This window comes from Babylonia areolata, chromosome 34 (assembly GCF_041734735.1).
Source record: "Babylonia areolata isolate BAREFJ2019XMU chromosome 34, ASM4173473v1, whole genome shotgun sequence".
In the NCBI taxonomy this organism is placed as follows: domain Eukaryota; kingdom Metazoa; phylum Mollusca; class Gastropoda; order Neogastropoda; family Buccinidae; genus Babylonia; species Babylonia areolata.
In genome coordinates, this window is record NC_134909.1 from 19,675,027 (window position 1) to 19,694,621 (window position 19,595).

General features: G+C 43.5%; 1 protein-coding gene across 1 annotated transcript in view; it reads right to left on the reverse strand.

Moving 5' to 3' along the window:
• The window catches only part of LOC143277339 (DNA polymerase epsilon catalytic subunit A-like), a 105,287-nt gene that overhangs the window by 56,253 nt on the left and 29,439 nt on the right, over window positions 1-19,595 (reverse strand). Inside the window, exons 20-28 of the mRNA XM_076582126.1 lie at window positions 18,425-18,517; window positions 16,490-16,634; window positions 13,258-13,458; window positions 11,469-11,621; window positions 9,966-10,091; window positions 9,047-9,135; window positions 7,430-7,532; window positions 4,668-4,748; window positions 2,346-2,474 (exon numbers count right to left, since the gene is read on the reverse strand). Coding sequence (XP_076438241.1) covers window positions 2,346-2,474; window positions 4,668-4,748; window positions 7,430-7,532; window positions 9,047-9,135; window positions 9,966-10,091; window positions 11,469-11,621; window positions 13,258-13,458; window positions 16,490-16,634; window positions 18,425-18,517 — 1,120 coding nt within the window. The remainder of the gene's footprint in view (window positions 1-2,345; window positions 2,475-4,667; window positions 4,749-7,429; window positions 7,533-9,046; window positions 9,136-9,965; window positions 10,092-11,468; window positions 11,622-13,257; window positions 13,459-16,489; window positions 16,635-18,424; window positions 18,518-19,595) is intronic.

Sequence of the window (19,595 nt, forward strand, 5' to 3'; positions counted from 1 at the left end):
AATGACGTTCACATTCATCTGTAAATGGTTCAGTTCAGAACAAGAATTATTCCGAGCAAGAATCAACTAAACAAGAAAAGTGTTAGGGAGCACATTGAAAATGATATTTATGTTAATCTATAAACAGTTCAGTTCAAAACAAGAACCATTCCAAGCAAGAATAAACTAAACAAGAATAGTGTCAGGGAGCACAATGAAAATGATATTTATGTTAATCTATAAACAGTTCAGTTCAAAACAAGAACCATTCCAAGCAAGAATAAACTAAACAAGAATAGTGTCAGGGCGCACGATGAAAATGTCATTCATGATAATCCATGAACGGTTCAGTTTTGAACGCAAAATGCACCAAGCAAGAATGAACTAAACTAGAATAGTGTCAGGGCGAACGATGAAAATGCCATTCATGATAATCCATGAACGGTTCAGTTTAAAACGGGTATGCACCAAGCAAGAATAAACTAAACTGGACTATTGTGTCATCTGCATTCAGGGAACATGATGAAAATGCTGTTCATGTTAACCCTCTTGTACATTCACCTATCTATGCTTACTTTGACTGAAAACATATTGTAAGGGAGTTAAATCCGCAATTTCAATATGGTTATACATTGAAAATTTGATTTAAATTAGAGAAAAACAAACTGTCAAAAAACCTAAACAAAAAAACAAACAACAACAACACAACAACACCCTCTTGTAAAAAAAAAAAAAGAAAAAAAAGAAAACCAGTAAAGAAATAACACTGAATTTCAGAAAAAGAAAAAAAAATAATGAGTCAAGGTAAAAAATAAAAAAGTGCCACAATCAGAGAAAGTCTACAACGTGGCATTACTCTTAAAAAAATAAATAATAAATATTTTAAAAAAACAATAATAATAAAACCCCCAAAAAAATAATTAATTAAAAAAAATAATAATAATAAAACAGTCACACACAAAAAAAGACCCAAAACATCAAGAAATTCATTTCCATTTTTCGCACACCGCGTAACAAGTCTACACTCCTTCTTCCTCTTCTTCGTTCATGGGCTGCAACTCCCACGTTCACTCATATGTACAGGAGTGGGCTTTTACGTGTATGACCGTTTTTACCCAGCCATGCAGGCAGCCATACTCCGTTTTCGGGGGTGTGCATGCTGGGTATGTTCTTATTTCCATAACCCACCAAATGCTGACACGGATTACAGGATCTTTAACATGTGTAATTGATCTTCTGACTGCGTATGCACACGAAGGGGGTTCAGGCACTAGCAGGTCTGCACATATGTTGACCTGGGAGATGGGAAAAAATCTCCACCCTTTACCCACCAGGCGCCGTTACCGAGATTGGAACCTGAGACCCTCAGATTGAAAGTCTGACGCTTTGACCACTCGGCTGTTGAGCCCGTCAGTCTACACTCTGAAACTGCTCCCTCCGCATCACCCAACACACACCCATAAGCAAAAAGAATTCCCACACTTACCAGTAGTTTCTCCTTCGCCTCGAGACTTTGAGAGAGTGGTGGTCTGGACGCTAGTCATTCGGATGACACGATAAACCCGAGGTCCTGTGTGCAGCATGCACTTAGCGCGAGTAAAAGAACCCACGGCAACAAGCAGATTTTTCCCTGGCAAATTTCTGAAGAAAAATCCACTTTGATAGGAATACAAGAGAGAAAAGAGAGAGAGAGAAGAGAAAGAGAGAGAGAAGAGAGAGAGAGAGAAGAGAGAGAGAGAAGAGAGAGAGAGAGAAGAGAGAGAGAGAAGAGAAAGAGAGAGAGAGAGAGAGAAGAGGAAAAAGAGAAGAGAGAGAGAGAGAAGAGAGAGAGAGAGAAGAGAGAGAGAGAGAAGAGAAAGAGAGAGAGAGAGAGAGAAGAGGAAAAAGAGAGAAGAGAGAGAGAGAGAAGAGAAAGAGAGAGAGAGAGAGAAGAGAGAGAGACAGAGAGAGAAGAGGAAAAAAGAGAGAGAAGAGAGAGAGAGAAGAGAAAGAGAGAGAGAGAGAGAAGAGAGAGAGAAGAGAGAGAGAAGAGAAAAGAGAAGAGAAAAGAGAGAGAGAGAGAGAAGAGAAAAAGAGAGAAGAGAAAAAGAGAGAGAGAGAGAGAAGAGAAAAAGAGAGAAGAGAAAAGAGAGAGAGAAGAGAAAAAAGAGAGAGAGAGAGAAGAGAAAAAGAGAGAAGAGAAAAGAGAGAGAGAAGAGAAAAGAGAGAGAGATAAGAGAAAAAAGAATAATTTATGTAATTTGTAATATTTTTCTTTCAGGTAAAAGCGCCCCGAGCTCTTACAGAGAAATGGGCGCTAAATAAATAAGTACACATTATCATAATGATCATTATTATCACACAAATCACCTCCCAAACAGACTCACATTGGTGGCTTTTCGCTGCTGAGGCGCAAATATTTCGCTGATCTTCTTCTGCTTGAAAACGTCGTTCCTCTCCAACATCTTCTTCCGCAGCCAGTCAGGGTGAGGGATTCTGGGAACCGGGTTGGACACCTGAGGGAGGGGAACAAAAGGTATTCTTACCATTACATTACAATCAACAGAATCTTGAGAATATCATCCTCAGGTATGACGGGCGCAACAGCCCAGCGGTTGATAACTCTCTCCATACGAACGGCGAAAGAGACAACGTTAACAGCATTTCACCCCAACTACCATCATCAAAATATTGCAAGCGGAAGGCTCTTATACTGAAGACGTGAATGTTGACAAAGAATACCACAATTCTGACGACGGAAGCTAAAAGTTGGGTCATTCAGACACCCACTGGACATCTGAGGGGTCTGTGTTGAGGAGAAGAGAGGACTGGCCATACTGAGTGAGTTAAAGCACTGGACTCTTGAGGGTCCCGGGTTCTAATCACACCTGTCCTTAACAAAAAAAAACCCACCTCCCTCAATGACATGCTGAGTGGATGTCTAAATGCTAGTCTTTCAAACTCAAAATGGAAATTTCAGTTTGATATGTTGATGTAAAAACTGATTTGTGCCCATGTCCGTTCTGAATGTTTTGGGGTTTTTTTCTTTATCAGATTGTCAACAACAAAATTTTTTTTTAAAAAGACAGGAAAAAAAAGATTTACTGACAGGAAACAGAGAAAACAAAATACACAACCCAAACACAATGGCGACATGCTCACCCATGAGACAGCAACCCTGTTGTCATAATATCAATAATACATAACGTTTTCCCTTGCAACACCTGTGGGAAGTGCTGCGCATCCAGAATTGGCCTCTTCTCCCATATGAGGACACACACCGACAGATAAGCCTGCCTGCCTACTCATCCGTCGGTCCGACGGGAGACTCCATCATATAACTTTTCTATGACGTGGTATCCAGATCTTATGCTGGTCATAATATCAATAATACATAACTTTTCTATGGTGTGGTATCCAGTTCTTATGCTGGTCATAACAGTAATACATAACTTTTCTATGGCGTGGTATCCAGTTCTTTTGCTGGTCATAATATCAATAATACATAACTTTTCTATGGCGCGGTATCCAGTTCTTATGCTGGTCATAACATCAATAATACATAACCTTTCTATGGCGCGGTATCCAGTTCTTATGCTGGTCATAACATCAATAATACATAACTTTTCTATGACGTGGTATCCAGTTCTTTTGCTGGTCATAAAAAAAACAAAAAACTACGAACTACCTCAAGTAAAGATGATAAACTACACAAGACAGTAGCCCAGGTATCAGAGAAACATACCTTGAGATCACACAAGCAGAGATACCAACCCCTGCCAAGTGTTTGTTGGAACAATCAGGAAATTTGGAAGGAACATTTTGAATTTGGTAGGAACACTCCGGACTCCAAGCCACATCAGAAATCATACATTTTATCTACAAGGCATACAAACACTTGAGCCTACCAGCAACACGCTGTCATTCATTTTCATTTTGCCCATCGCTCCAGGTGGAGCATAGGCCATCGACGACCCCTCGCCATCGCACTCTGTTCTGGGCTGTAGCAACACGCTGTAACTGCTACAATTAAGCTGATTGGTTGGTCCACTCGATGCTGTTTCAATGTAAACATGCACGCGATAAGCTGAGCATCACCACGTGAGACCAAGGTTAATAGTGACTGTCCTAGCCTCGTGATCTGATAGGTCTGGAGCGTCTGGGTAATGTTACGACAGGAAAGCATGTGTGACCATGCTATGTAATCGAAAAAGAACTCGTCTGAACAATTTTGACATTGGCGTAACATCGGAACAAACTGTGATCATGCGTAACAAAATATGACAAAATCATAACAGATGGCATCTCAGCACAAGACAAGCTATCAGTTTCAGTTTCAGTTTCAGTAGCTCAAGGAGGCGTCACTGCGTTCGGACAAATCCATATATGCTACACCACATCTGCCAAGCAGATGCCTGACCAGCAGTGTAACCCAACGCGCTTAGTCAGGCCTTGAGAAAAAATAAATGAATAAATAATTTTTAAAATAAAAAAAATAAAAAAATAAATAAATTTTAAAATAAATAAATAAAATAAAATAAAATAATAAAAAAAATTTTTTTTTAATTAAATAAAATAATAAAAATAAAATAAAATAAATTTTTTTTTTTTAATTAATAAAATAAAATAATAAAATAAAATAAAATAACAAAACAAACAAACAAACAAAAAATAAATCAATAAAGACAAGCTCGGAGAGCATCACTCACATTCTGCAGAGCGGCAGGGATGGTGATGATTTTCTGGATGCAGCCACCAAGTCTCTCCACATAGTAACCCCAGTCCAGGATCTGTTCGTCGGTAAGAAAACAGGATTAGCATCTTCTTCTTTTTCTTCTGCGTTCACTCGTATGCACACGAGTGGGCTTTTACATGTATGACCGTTTTTACCCCGCCATGTAGGCAGCCATACTCCGTTTTCGGGGGTGTGCATGCTGGGTATGTTCTTGTTTCCATAACCCACCGAACGCTGACATGGATTACAGGATCTTTAACATGTGTATCTGATCTTCTGCTTGCATATACACACGAAGGGGGTTCAGGCACTAGCAGGTCTGCACATGTGTTGACCTGGGAGATCGTAAAAAATCTCCACCCTTTACCCACCAGGCGCCGTCACCGTGATTCGAACCCGGGACCCTCAGATTGACAGTCCAACGCTTTAACCACTCGGCTATTGCGCCCGTCAGGATTAGCATCAAGTTGTCACAAAAACTACACGTTACAATTCTTGGTTCAATGAAGGGAAGAAAAAACAAACAAACAAAACAAAAAAACAAACAAAAAAAACCCCACCAAGACAGGGACATAACTAATATTTATCTTTGATATTGTCTGATCTCTTATACAACGGAAGAACAAAAAAAAATTCAAGACAAAATATATTCACTTAAAAAAAAAAGAAAAAAGAGAGGGAGAGAGAAAAGGAAATAGACACACACAGAGTTCTCTCTCTCTCTCTCTCTATATATATATATACATATATATATACATATATATAGAGAGAGAGAAAATGGAATAGAATATGTCTTTATTACCAAGTGTACCGGGGTCACAAGGAATATTGAGGGGGAATAGTACATAACAAGATACAACCATAAATCAAAAATCATACACAATATATATATATATATATACATCACAATTTCCCTTTTTTTTCTCTTCTTTATTTTCTTTTTTTTTTCAGTTCTTTTTCAATAAAAATTCTTCAGTCTCAAACATCTGGCATTCAGAGTCCCACCACCGTACACTCCCAGACGAGTGAAGGCGCCAGCAAGCATGCTAAGAACCTTTACCTCTCTTTTGTCAAAGTCACACACAGCCAGCATGTGAAGTCCTCTCACCTCTCTTTTGTCAAAGTCACACACAGCCAGCATGCTAAGTCCTCTCACCTCTCTTTTGTCAAAGTCACACACACCATGCGAAGTCCTCTCACCTCTCTTTTGTCAAAGTCACACACACCATGCGAAGGACTCTCACCTCTCTTTTGTCAAAGTCACACACACCATGCTAAGTCCTCTCACCTCTCTTTTGTCAAAGTCACACACACCATGCTAAGTCCTCTCACCTCTCTTTTGTCAAAGTCACACACACCATGGGAAGTCCTCTCACCTCTCTTTTGTCAAAGTCACACACACCATGCGAAGGACTCTCACCTCTCTTTTGTCAAAGTCACACACAGCCAGCATGCGAAGTCCTCTTACCTCTCTTTTGTCAAAGTCACACACACCATGCAAAGGACTCTCACCTCTCTTTTGTCAAAGTCACACACAGCCAGCATGCTAACTACTCTGACCTCTCTTTTGTCAAAGTCACACACAGCCAGCATGCAAAGTCCTCTCACCTCTCTTTTGTCAAAGTCACACACAGCCAGCATGCTAAGTCCTCTCACCTCTCTTTTGTCAAAGTCACACACAGCCAGCATGCTAACTACTCTGACCTCTCTTTTGTCAAAGTCACACACAGCCAGCATGCTAACCACTCCCACCTCTCTTTTGTCAAAGTCACACACAGCCAGCATGCAAAGTCCTCTCACCTCTCTTTTGTCAAAGTCACACACAGCCAGCATGCAAAGTCCTCTCACCTCTCTTTTGTCAAAGTCACACACAGCCAGCATGCTAACTATTCTCACCTCTCTTTTGTCAAAGTCACACACACCCAGCATGCGAAGTCCTCTCACCTCTCTTTTGTCAAAGTCACACACAGCCAGCATGTGAAGTCCTCTCACCTCTCTTTTGTCAAAGTCACACACAGCCAGCATGTGAAGTCCTCTCACCTCTCTTTTGTCAAAGTCACACACAGCCAGCATGCTAACTACTCCCACCTCTCTTTTGTCAAAGTCACACACAGCCAGCATGCTAAGTCCTCTCACCTCTCTTTTGTCAAAGTCATACACAGCCAGCATGCGAAGTCCTCTCACCTCTCTTTTGTCAAAGTCATACACAGCCAGCATGCGAAGTCCTCTCACCTCTCTTTTGTCAAAGTCACACAAAGCCAGCATGCAAAGTCCTCTCACCTCTCTTTTGTCAAAGTCATACACAGCCAGCATGCGAAGTCCTCTCACCTCTCTTTTGTCAAAGTCATACACAGCCAGCATGCGAAGTCCTCTCACCTCTCTTTTGTCAAAGTCATACACAGCCAGCATGCGAAGTCCTCTCACCTCTCTTTTGTCAAAGTCACACACAGCCAGCATGCGAAGTCCTCTCACCTCTCTTTTGTCAAAGTCACACACAGCCAGCATGCTAAGTACTCTCACCTCTCTTTTGTCAAAGTCACACACAGCCAGCATGCTAAGTCCTCTCACCTCTCTTTTGTCAAAGTCGTTGGCTTACGCTGCTTATCAGGCATCTGTTTGGCAGATGTGGTGTAGCGTATATGGATTTGTCCGAACGCAGTGACGCCTCCTTGAGCTACTGATACGGATACTGATTGTCAAAGTCACACACACAGCCAGCGTGCGAAGGACTCTCACCTCCCTGATGTCAAAGTCGTTGCTCTCCGGACTCTTGAGCCACTTGCGCAGGAAGTGTCTGCGGACGCTGGGTTCGGCCTGGAAAATGTTCAGCGGGATGGCTCTGGAACAGGAGTGTGACGCTCGATTCAGACAACAACCGCCTCAGCCAAACTGTGCCCAGACTTCCTCTGGGAGTTGTCCCAATGTTTATCAAGAGTCGTGTCCCTTACGTCCCAGCCCAGACTTCCTCCGAGAGTTGTCCCAAAGTTTTGATTCTCAAGAGTTACGTCCCTTGCCTCCCCACCGACTTCCTCCGGGAGTTGTCCCAAAGTTTATCAAGAGTCATGCCCCTTACGTCCCAGCCCAGACTTCCTCCGAGAGTTGTCCCATAGTTTATCGAGTCATGTCCCTTGCCTCCCTGCCCAGACTTCCTCCGAGAGTTGTCCCATAGTTTATCAAGAGTCATGTCCCTTACGTCCCAGCCCAGACTTCCTCCGAGAGTTGTCCCAAAGTTTATCAAGAGTCATGTCCCTTGCCTCAGTATTTTTTTTTCTTGGTTGAAATGTTGCAAAAACCAGTCTGATGTGTCAGGATCACTGATCAGGCATAGGCACAGGCATAAAACTATGCATGCTGGCACCTAAGCGGTGCTCGAATGAAGGACAGAATGAGTACATGAATAACTAACATTTAACATGTATTACTACCTTTTTTTTTTCCTTCTTTTTTTTAATTATAATTATTATTTATTTATTTATTTATTTACTTATTTATGTACGCTTATAGCTGACTTCAAGTTTTTGCGCCTCATACATATTATTAGTAGTGGTAGTAGTTAGGGTTTTTTGGGGTTTTTTTTGTATTTATCTATTATTTATTCACTTTTTTTTTCTTTTTTCTCAAGGCCTGACTAAGCGCGTTGGGTTACGCTGCTGGTCAGGCATCTGCTTGGCAGATGTGGTGTAGCGTATATGGATTTGTCTGAACGCAGTGACGCCTCCTTGAGAAACTGAAACTGAAACTTTAACATGTCTTCATACACACACACGCCCCCCTTTTTTCTTGCACAAGAGCAGTTAAAGGCAGCTGTCAGTTGGCTCTACCCAGGAAAACAGAATGTTGTGTAAATGACTCTGTGTTTGTAAAACGCTTAGAACTTGGTCTCTCGCTGGGGATAGGCACCATAACAGTATCTTCTTCTTCTTCTTCTGCGTTCACTCGTATGCATACGAGTGGGCTTTTACGTGTATGACCATGTAGGCAGCCATACTCCGTTTTCAGGGGTGTGCATGCTGGGTATGTTCTTGTTTCCATAACCCACCGAACGCTGACATGGATTACAGGATCTTTAATGTGCGTATTTGATCTTCTGCTTGCATATACACACGAAGGGGGTTCAGGCACTAGCAGGTCTGCACATATGTTGACCTGGGAGATCATAAAAATCTCCACCCTTTACCCACCAGGCGCCGTCACCGTGATTCGAACCCGCGACCCTCAGATTGACAGTCCAACGCTTTAACCACTCAGCTATTGCGCCCGTCACTATAACAGTATCCACATCAATCAGTCAAAAAACATAAGCAGCCAAGTGTCGTCGTTCCAACCATCAAAGACGAACTTTCACCATCTCACCTCTCAGTGACGGGGGCGCCCTCTGGTTTCTTGGAGATGACAAAACGGCACGCTAGACCAGCATCCTTCACCATCTGATCTCCCAGGAACTGCACGGCCGATCAAAGTATTGTCAGTTCTCTCCCTTGTGCATTAACTGCTTTTGGTGTATGTCAATGTTTTTGATACAAATTGGTGTGTACACGTGTGTGTGTGTGTGTGTGTGTGTGTGTGTGTTTAAATGATTTTATGATTTTATTTCTAAGTTACCACATCCAAAAAATGTTATTTCATTAATCAAACTTGGATATGACATTCACACTGTATCGATCCAAACTGTTCAGAGGTGGATCACCATGTCTATAAAATGAATGACATTTTCATTATTCTTATTTATCAAAATGTTATTGCTTTTTATATTTATGTATTTATCTATTATTTCTTAGTGTTCATTCATTAATTTAATTACTTATCTATCTATTCATTTATCAATGAACTGCACTGACCCGTCTCCCCAAATGCAGTACATCAACACACACAAGCAAACAAACCCAGCAGCACATTTAGTAGGAACACTCAGACTCCAAGCCACATCAGCAAGTGTACATTTTATCTACAAGGCATACAAACACTTGGGCCTACCAGCAATATGGTGTACTGCTACGATCAAGCTGATTGGTCCATTCAATGCTGTTTCAATGTAAACACACACGCGATTAGCTGAGCATCGTCACATGAGACCAAGATTAGTAGTGACTGCCCTGGCCTCGTGATCGACAGGTCTAGAGGTTTGGCTAATGTCATGAAAGGAAAGCACATGACCATGCTATGTAGTAACTCGTCGGAACAATTTTGACATTAGCATAACGTCAGAACAAACTCAATCGTGTGTGACAAAATACGGCGAAATCGTAACAGTTGGCATCTCTAGACCACCCACCTCGGCCAGACGTTTCGCGGTGCTGATGGACGTTGACTTCTGCTCCCCGTAATCCTCAAGCTTCCTCGACATGCTGCGATTCTCCGCGATCAGCTCAAACAGCTCAGAGTCCGGCATGTTGGCTGCCTGAAACACAAGCACAATAGGCAGTAAAGAGTAGCGCTTATCATGGTCGGAGACCAAGCTCGAAGCACTTTACAAACACGGTCATTTGCACAACAGGCTGCCTACCTGAGTAGAGCCGACTGACGACTGCCAATGGGCGCTCATCATTCGTTTCCTTTGTCATTCAATCAGATTTCAGGCACGCACACATACACACTCAGACAGACATGTAACATTTTACATGTATGACTGTTTTGTTTATTTACCCCACCATGTAGGCAGCCATACTCCATTTTCAGGAGTGTGCATGCTGGATATGTTCTTGTTTCCATGACCCACCGAATGCTGACATGAATTACACGCTCTTTTAACTTGCGTATCTGATCTTCTGATTGCGTATACAAATGAAGGGGAATTCAGGCACTTGCAGGTCTGCAGATATGTTGACCTGGGAGATCGGGAAAGTCTCCAACCTTTACCCACAAGGCGCCGTTACCGAGATTCGAACCAAGGACCCACAGATTGAAAGTCCAAAGCTTTAACCACTCAGCTATATGATCAGAAAAATCTCCACCCTTTACCCACCAGGCGACGTTTAACCGAGATTTGAACCCGGGTCCCTTAGACTGAAAGTCCAAGGCTTTAACCACTCGGCTGTTGCGCCCGTCATCAGGTGAACGTTGGGCCAACAGCAAAGTGAGAGCTGTGTGATCAGTAGTTTCTCCGCTGCTGTGGAAATTCATTCACAGCTTAGTCTCTCGTGAAGGACTATGACTTTCCAACTTGGAGGCAAACATCCAACGCTTTAACCACTCAGCATGCGTGGAATAGTTGGTGGCGCGGACGTGGACGTGTCCTTCAAGCCTGCGCAATGGAATTTTTAGGTGGAGTGCAGTGTGCGCAGTACTGGCCCCACCCTTTACACCCATGGTTCATCTGCCATAGCCTAGCAAGCTGGGACGGTGACAGTGAGGTCCTCAGGTCGTAGGTTTTATATCAGACTGTCCTTGTCCTAGCCTCTGGCTCAAAAACCTTCCTCGGAGGCACGGGGGCGTGGCTACTGAAAGTCGGGACATGGCCATGGACCCAGGGTCAATGCATGTCGAGACTGTCCTGCATTCCTTAGCACTTCATGGGTTTTACTTCAGACTTTTCCTTGTCTTAGATGGACTGCCTTCCCAGGCTGTCGAGCTCCATCTGCCCACATGTGACAGGTAGCACAGGGTTACATGGTACCTGTGGCAGGTAAAGACCTGACCTGACCTTTACTCAGCATGCACCACTCAGCATGCACCACTCAGCTATATAGCAACACATCTGCTGTAAAAATAAGAAATAGAAATAAGATAAATAAAACAAAAGATAAAAAAAACAAAAACAAAAAACCCAGCCCCTCACTTTGCTGTAGAGGACGTCCAGCCAGTAGTCGGCCACCTTGGACACAGCCTTGTAGCAGTCGTCCAGAGTGTCCCCCTTGAGGAAGGCCTCAAACACCGACGACTGGAAGATCTTGATCAGCTCCAGCTCTCCCCGACGCTTCACCTCAAAACCCTGCAACCCCACAGACATGTCAGCCCCTGTCATGTGTTTGTAGGAACAATCACGGAAATTTGATACAAACATTTTGACTTTGATAGGAACACTCCGACTCCAAGCCACATCATCAAACATTTATTTTATCTACAGTTTCAGTAGCTCAAGGAGGCGTCACTGCGTTCGGACAAATCCATATACGCTACACCACATCTGCCAAGCAGATGCCTGACCAGCAGCGTAAAAAAAAAAGGGTGAATAAATAATAGATAAATACATAAAAAAATAACTACTACCACTACTAATAATATGTATGAGGCACAAAAACATGATGAAGTCAACTAGAAGCATACATAAATAAATAAATAAATAAATAATGATTATAACATAAAAAAAGTAATAATATCTACAAGGTGTACAAACACTTATGCCTACCTGCAACACCGTGTAACTGCTATGATTAAGCTGACTGGTCCACTCAATGCTGTTTCAATGCATACACGCACGCAATTAGCTGAGCATCATCACGTGAGACTAAGGTTAGTAGTGACTGTCCTGGCCTCATAATCAGTAGTTCTAGGGCATCTGGGTAATGTTACTATAGGAAAGCATGTGACAAAACTATGTAGTTGAAAATGAACTCGTCTGAACAATTCTGATGTTGGCGTCACGTCGGAACAAACTGCGATCGAGTGTAACAAGAGTGATGGCCTAGAGGTAACGCATCTGTCTAGGAAGCGAGAGAATCTGAGCGCGCTGGTTCAAATCACGGCTCAGCCGCCAATATTTTCTCCACCTCCACTAGACCTTGAGTGGTGGTCTGGACGCTAGTCATTTGAATGGGACGATAAACCGAGGTCCCGTGTGCAGCACGCACTTAGCGCACATAAAAGAACCCATGGCAACAAAAGGGTTGTTCCTGGCAAAATTCTGTAGAAAAATCCACTTCGATAGGAAAACCAAATAAAAAATTTGCACGCAGGAAAAAATACCAAAACAATGGGTGGCGCTGTAGTGTAGCGACACGCTCTCCCTGGGGAGAGCAGCCCGAATTTCGCACAGAGAAATCTGTTGTGATAAAAAGAAATACAAATACAAATACTGCGAAATCGTTAACAGTTGGCATTTCTCAACCCCACACCATGACAGCACATTAGGGAGGATTTTGCATGCCTGTTTTTTTGTTTTTTTCATGAGGGACCTTACATCGCTTGCAGAGCAAGAAGTAGGTCATATGACGTCATCGGCAGTGGGACAAAAAAAAAGAAGTTCATTTATAATACCACTTAAAGTAACTGGACTGGAAGGTTGTCAAGGTGTTGGGAGGAACAAAAAAAAAAAAAAAAGTAACAAGAAAAAAGGTTGGAGGGTCTGAAAATGGTGGTTCCATAAATGTATCTTAAATAAAACTTTTTTTTTTTTAGCCTTGAGAACAGTTAAAAATTATTCTTTTATCTCTCTCTCTTTTTCTAAACATCTAAAAAAAAAATTTTTTAAGTCTAAAAAACTAAACAAAAAACAACAACAAAAAACTGACCACCTACACAACTAATAGCAACATGACTTCAACACTACCATTCCCCTCAACATATCACCCACCACCACCACCACCCCACCCCTCCCTCCCTCCCTCCACCTCCACCAAACGTGTCACCTTGAGCTCGGCCAAGGAGCCATCAAAGTTGAAGACGGCGTAGCGTTTCTTCAGCTTCTTGCCCTCCTCCTTGGAGGCAGGAAGGATCATAGCCAGGTAGGGGCCGTCCACCTCGAAGAAGATGGAGTTCTCGCTGCGTACCGTGTACTGCAGGGAATCCCCGCCCACCAGCTCCTGGTACTGGTCGTTGGTGAAGTAGTCCTGGGTCACACACACACACACAGTAACTCTAATGGTCCTGGGACACACACACACACAGACACAGTAACTTTATTGGTCCTTGGAGACAGAACCAATGAACATGTACGGAGCAGAATTGAGAACCTTGCTGGACCTCAGGAACCTCTCCTTTCAACTGTGGGAAGAGACACAAGCTGATATGGTTTGGACACAACACTCGACACACCAGCTTGTCCAAAACAATCATGCAATGCACCATCGAGGGCGGGAGAAGAAGAGGAAGACAGCAGAAGAACTGGCATGAGAACATCAAACAATGGACCGGACTCCACACACGTGAGCTGCTGTCAGCGGCTGCCAACAGAGACAGATGGAGAAGGGAGGTTGCGTCTGCGGTCCTCAGGCTTCCCCCAACTACAATTTGTAGTTATGGGCCTGAGGTGAGGTGAGGAGACACACACACAGTAACTTTATCGGTCCTTGGAGACACAGACACAGTAACTTTATCAGTCCTTGGAGACACAGACAGTAACTTTATCAGTCCTTGGAGACACAGACACAGTAACTTTATCGGTCCTTGGAGACACAGACAGTCACTTTATTGGTCCTTGGAGACACAGACACAGTAACTTTATCGGTCCTTGGAGACACAGACAGTCACTTTATTGGTCCTTGGAGACACAGACAGACACAGTAACTTTATTGGTCCTTGGAGACACAGACACAGTAACTTTATTGGTCCTTGGAGACACACACACAGTAACTTTATTGGTCCTTGGAGACACAGACACAGTCACTTTATCAGTCCTTGGAGACACAGACAGTCACTTTATCAGTCCTTGGAGACACAGACACAGTAACTTTATTGGTCCTTGGAGACACAGACACAGTCACTTTATCAGTCCTTGGAGACACAGACACAGTCACTTTATCAGTCCTTGGAGACACAGACACAGTCACTTTATCAGTCCTTGGAGACACAGACACAGTAACTTTATCAGTCCTTGGAGACACAGACACAGTCACTTTATCAGTCCTTGGAGACACAGACACAGTCACTTTATCAGTCCTTGGAGACACAGACACAGTAACTTTATCAGTCCTTGGAGACACAGACACAGTAACTTTATCAGTCCTTGGAGACACAGACACAGTAACTTTATTGGTCCTTGGAGACACACACACAGTAACTTTATCAGTCCTTGGAGACACAGACACAGTAACTTTATTGGTCCTTGGAGACACAGACACAGTAACTTTATCAGTCCTTGGAGACACAGACACAGTAACTTTATTGGTCCTTGGAGACACAGACACAGTCACTTTATCAGTCCTTGGAGACACAGACACAGTCACTTTATCAGTCCTTGGAGACACAGACACAGTAACTTTATTGGTCCTTGGAGACACAGACACAGTCACTTTATCAGTCCTTGGAGACACACACACAGTCATTTTATCAGTCCTTGGAGACACAGACACAGTAACTTTATTGGTCCTTGGAGACACAGACACAGTAACTTTATTGGTCCTTGGAGACACAGACACAGTCACTTTATTGGTCCTTGGAGACACAGACACAGTAACTTTATTGGTCCTTGGAGACACAGACACAGTAACTTTATAGGTCCTTGGAGACACAGACACAGTAACTTTATTGGTCCTTGGAGACACAGACACAGTAACTTTATTGGTCCTTGGAGACACAGACACAGTAACTTTATTGGTCCTTGGAGACACAGACACAGTAACTTTATAGGTCCTTGGAGACACAGACACAGTAACTTTATTGGTCCTTGGAGACACAGACACAGTCACTTTATCAGTCCTTGGAGACACAGACACAGTAACTTTATCGGTCCTTGGAGACACAGACACAGTAACTTTATCGGTCCTTGGAGACACAGACACAGTAACTTTATCGGTCCTTGGAGACACAGACACAGTCACTTTATTGGTCCTTGGAGACACAGACACAGTAACTTTATCAGTCCTTGGAGACACAGACACAGTAACTTTATTGGTCCTTGGAGACACAGACACAGTCACTTTATCAGTCCTTGGAGACACACACACAGTCACTTTATCAGTCCTTGGAGACACAGACACAGTCACTTTATCAGTCCTTGGAGACACAGACACAGTAACTTTATCGGTCCTTGGACACAGACACAGTAACTTTATTGGTCCTTGGAGACACAGACACAGTCACTTTACAGGTCCTGGGACACACACTACACACACACAATAACTTCAATGGTCCTGGGAGACGTACACACACTAGCGTTATTGGCCCTGGGAGGCACAGACACACACACACAGTAACTCCAATGGCCCCGTTTTCGTGGGTGTGCATGCTGCTTCCCTCTGCTAACCTGATAGTCACAGATGGACACAACTGACAATAAAAAAAAAAAACAACCTGCTTCCCCTGCTGTTCTGACGGTCATAGTCAGAAACGACTGACCATCATTCAAACAGAAGCTGCTTCTCTCAACTAATCTGTGCACTTAGAGTTGACTTCATCAAGATTTTACACCTTATAAATGTCATTATTATTAGTAGTAGTAGTAGCAGTATTTTTATGTATTTTTCTCTTTTTTTTCTTTTTTTTTTCTCCTCAAGGCCTGACTAAGCACGCTGGTTTACGCTGCTGGTCAGGCATCTGCTTAGCAGATGTGGTGTAGCGTATATGGATTTGACCGAATGCAGTGATGCCTCCTTGAGCTACTGATACTGATACTGATACTGACAGTCACAGTTGGACATTGACTGACAATAAACAATCATCACACCTGCCAAGCAGATGCCTGACCAGCAGCGTAACCCAATGCGCTTAGTCAGGCCTTGAGAAAAATATAAATAAATAAATAAAATAAAAATAAAATAAAATAACAAAATATAAATAAATAAATAAATAAAATAGATAAATAAAAAATAATAGACAAATACTAAATACTACTACTAACAATAATAATATTTATAAGGCAAAATCTTGCTGAAGTCAAATCTAAGCGCACAAAAACAAAAAAAAAACCCAGCAGTGCCTCACCTTGACCATCATGTTGAGCATGGCCCCAGGGTAAGAGATGGTCACTTTGGCCTTCTTGGGGTTGGTGGTCTTGACCACATAGTTTTCTGGGAAGGTGGCCGGCAGGACACACCAGATGCCATCAGTGTCCAGCTCCAGGGGTCGCCTGTCAACCCACAGTCAGGCGTCAACATAATAACAATAATAATATGGATACTTACAGTAGTTTGGTCTATCGAGTGCACTGGTATATATATATAAGCCGCACCCACTAAATATAAAAAAAAATTGAACTTCATACACACATAAGTTACACTGGCTTATAAGCCGCACTTATTACCGCTACCGGAATACATACCAATACTACGGAAAAGCTGTCAATACTGTAGGTTATGAAATAAACACAAGTGGAAACAACACAAAGAAAAGCAAGCAAAAATACAGCTAGTGCCACAAAAAAAAAACAAACACAATGAAAACAAGATCCATAATTTGGGGAGAGTCACATTTATTCAATGTCGTCCTGCTCACTGAATCCACTGAAATCTTCGTCTTCAGTGTCCAAGTTGAAGAGAACCAGCACTGCTTCCTCCGCCATCTTGTCACTGACTTCAGCCTCGCTTTCACTTGATGAACATGAATGCAAGGTGGAGGTCACTGCTGGTTCGTCGCTTGCACTGTCATCTGCTGGGTCGATCGCCTTCAATTTGAAGGCTGCATCGTAGGCATTACGTCGCGTTTTCGGCATTATGAGGGTGTGCGCTTGAGCAGAGTAGAACTGAATGCTGATCTGAAGGCTTTAATGGGTGCGGATTTAATTTTTAAAACATGAACAGTTAGCACACTAACCTGAAGCTCATCCAAAAATTCATGAACAGAAATCATGATTTTAAAGAGGGCGCTAGCCAGGGGGACAAAGGGGAGGTTACCTACTTCCGGGAGGTTATTGGCTAAAGCGTTGGACTGTCAATCTGAGGGTCCCGGGTTCGAATCACGGTGACGGCGCCTGGTGGGTAAAGGGTGGAGATTTTTACGATCTCCCAGGTCAACATATGTGCAGACATGCTAGTGCCTGAACCCCCTTCGTGTGTATATGCAAGCAGAAGATCAAATACGCACGTTAAAGATCCTGTAATCCATGTCAGCGTTCGGTGGGTTATGGAAACAAGAACATACCCAGCATGCACACCCCGAAAACCGAGTATGGCTGCCTACATGGTGGGGTAAAAACAGTCATACACGTAAAAGCCCACTCGTGTGCATACGAGTGAATGCAGAAGAAGAAGAAGAAGAAAACATGCCAGACACACATCTTATCCCTCTCACTGTGCCTTCTTTCCACTGACACAAACCATCCACACACAGACACACAGCAGAGGAGAACAGTGCGTGGAAATGACCCGATCTGTTCCACGATTTCTCTGGCATGACTGATGATGTTAATCATAATAATAATAATAATAATACATAGTTTTTCTATGGCGCGATATCCAGCACCAAACACATCAACCGCTATCTGACAATGGAAAACATCCAGTGTGTTCATATGAATGAAAAAGCACACTTAAGAGATGAATCAGATTATAAAAGCTATGAAGTAAATAAGGCTTAGATTAAAACAAAATGCAATTTCATAGAACACACACACACACACACACACACACACAGAGCAGAGGAGAACAGTGCATGGAAATGACCAGATCTGTTCCACAAATTCTCTGGCATGAATGATGATGTTAATCATCCACAAACGGTACAGAGCAGAGGAGAACAGTGCATGGAAATGACCCGATCTGTTCCACGATTTCTCTGGCATGAATGATGATGTTAATCATCCACAAACAGAACAGAGCGTGGAAATGACCCGATCTGTTCCACAATTTCTCTGGCATGAATGATGATGTTGATCATCCACAAACACACACAGAGCAGAGAAGAACAGTGTGTGGGACATACCCAATCTGTTCCACGATTTCTCTGGCACGAGTGATGATGTTGGCGCCGGTGTAGCACACGATCCCAGCCATCTCCATACTGTACCAGCGGGCACTGAAACAGGCACCACAAGGAAACACTGATGATGATGATGATGGTGACGACGAAGACAACGACGACGAAAACAATGACATGAACATAGAAGAACTGCAATAATGCTAACATTCCTCTCCCTCCCCACCCTCATGACCAACACTCCCTACCTCTTAACTCACTCAGTACGGCCAGTCCTCTCTTCTCCTCTACACAGACCCCTCGGATGTCCAGTGGGTGTCTGAATGACCCAACCTTAAGCTTCCGTCGTCAAAATTGTGGTATTCTTTGTCAGCATTCACCTCTTCAGTATAAGAGCCTTCCGCTTGCAATATTTTGTTGATGGTAATTGGGGTGAAACGCTGTTAACGTCGTCTCTTTCGCCGTTCGTATGGAAAGAGTTAACCTCCCTTCCTCCCTACGCCTACTCACCCCTACACAAGACGTCACTGTAGAAGAAGCTGCAGGTAAACCAACATTACCCCCTCCAACATGCCTCCCCTGCCCCCACTCACCCCTTCCACAAGACGTCACCGTAGGAGTTGAGGTTAAACCAACATACCCCCCTCCAACATGCCCCCCCCACCCCTGCCCCCACTCACCCCTTCCACAAGACGTCACCATAGGAGTTGAGGTTAAACCAACATTACCCCCTCCAACATGCCCCCCCCACCCCCTGCCCCCACTCACCCCTTCCACAAGACATCACCGTAGAAGGAGTTGAGGTTAAACCAACATACCCCCCCTCCAACATGCCCCCCCTGCCCCCACTCACCCCTTCCACAAGACGTCACCGTAGAAGGAGTTGAGGTTAAACCAACATACCCCCCCTCCAACATGCCCCCCCTGGCCCCACTCACCCCTTCCACAAGACGTCACCGTAGAAGAAGCTGCCGGTAAACCAACATACCCCCCTCCAAAGCCCCCCCTGCCCCCACTCACCCCTTCCACAAGATGACACCGTAGGAGTTGAGGGTAAACCAACATTCCCCCCTCCAACATGCACCCCCTGCCCCCACTCACCCCTTCCACAAGACGTCACCCTAGAAGAGGTGTAGGTTAAACCAACATACCCCCCTCCAACATGCCCCCCCCACCC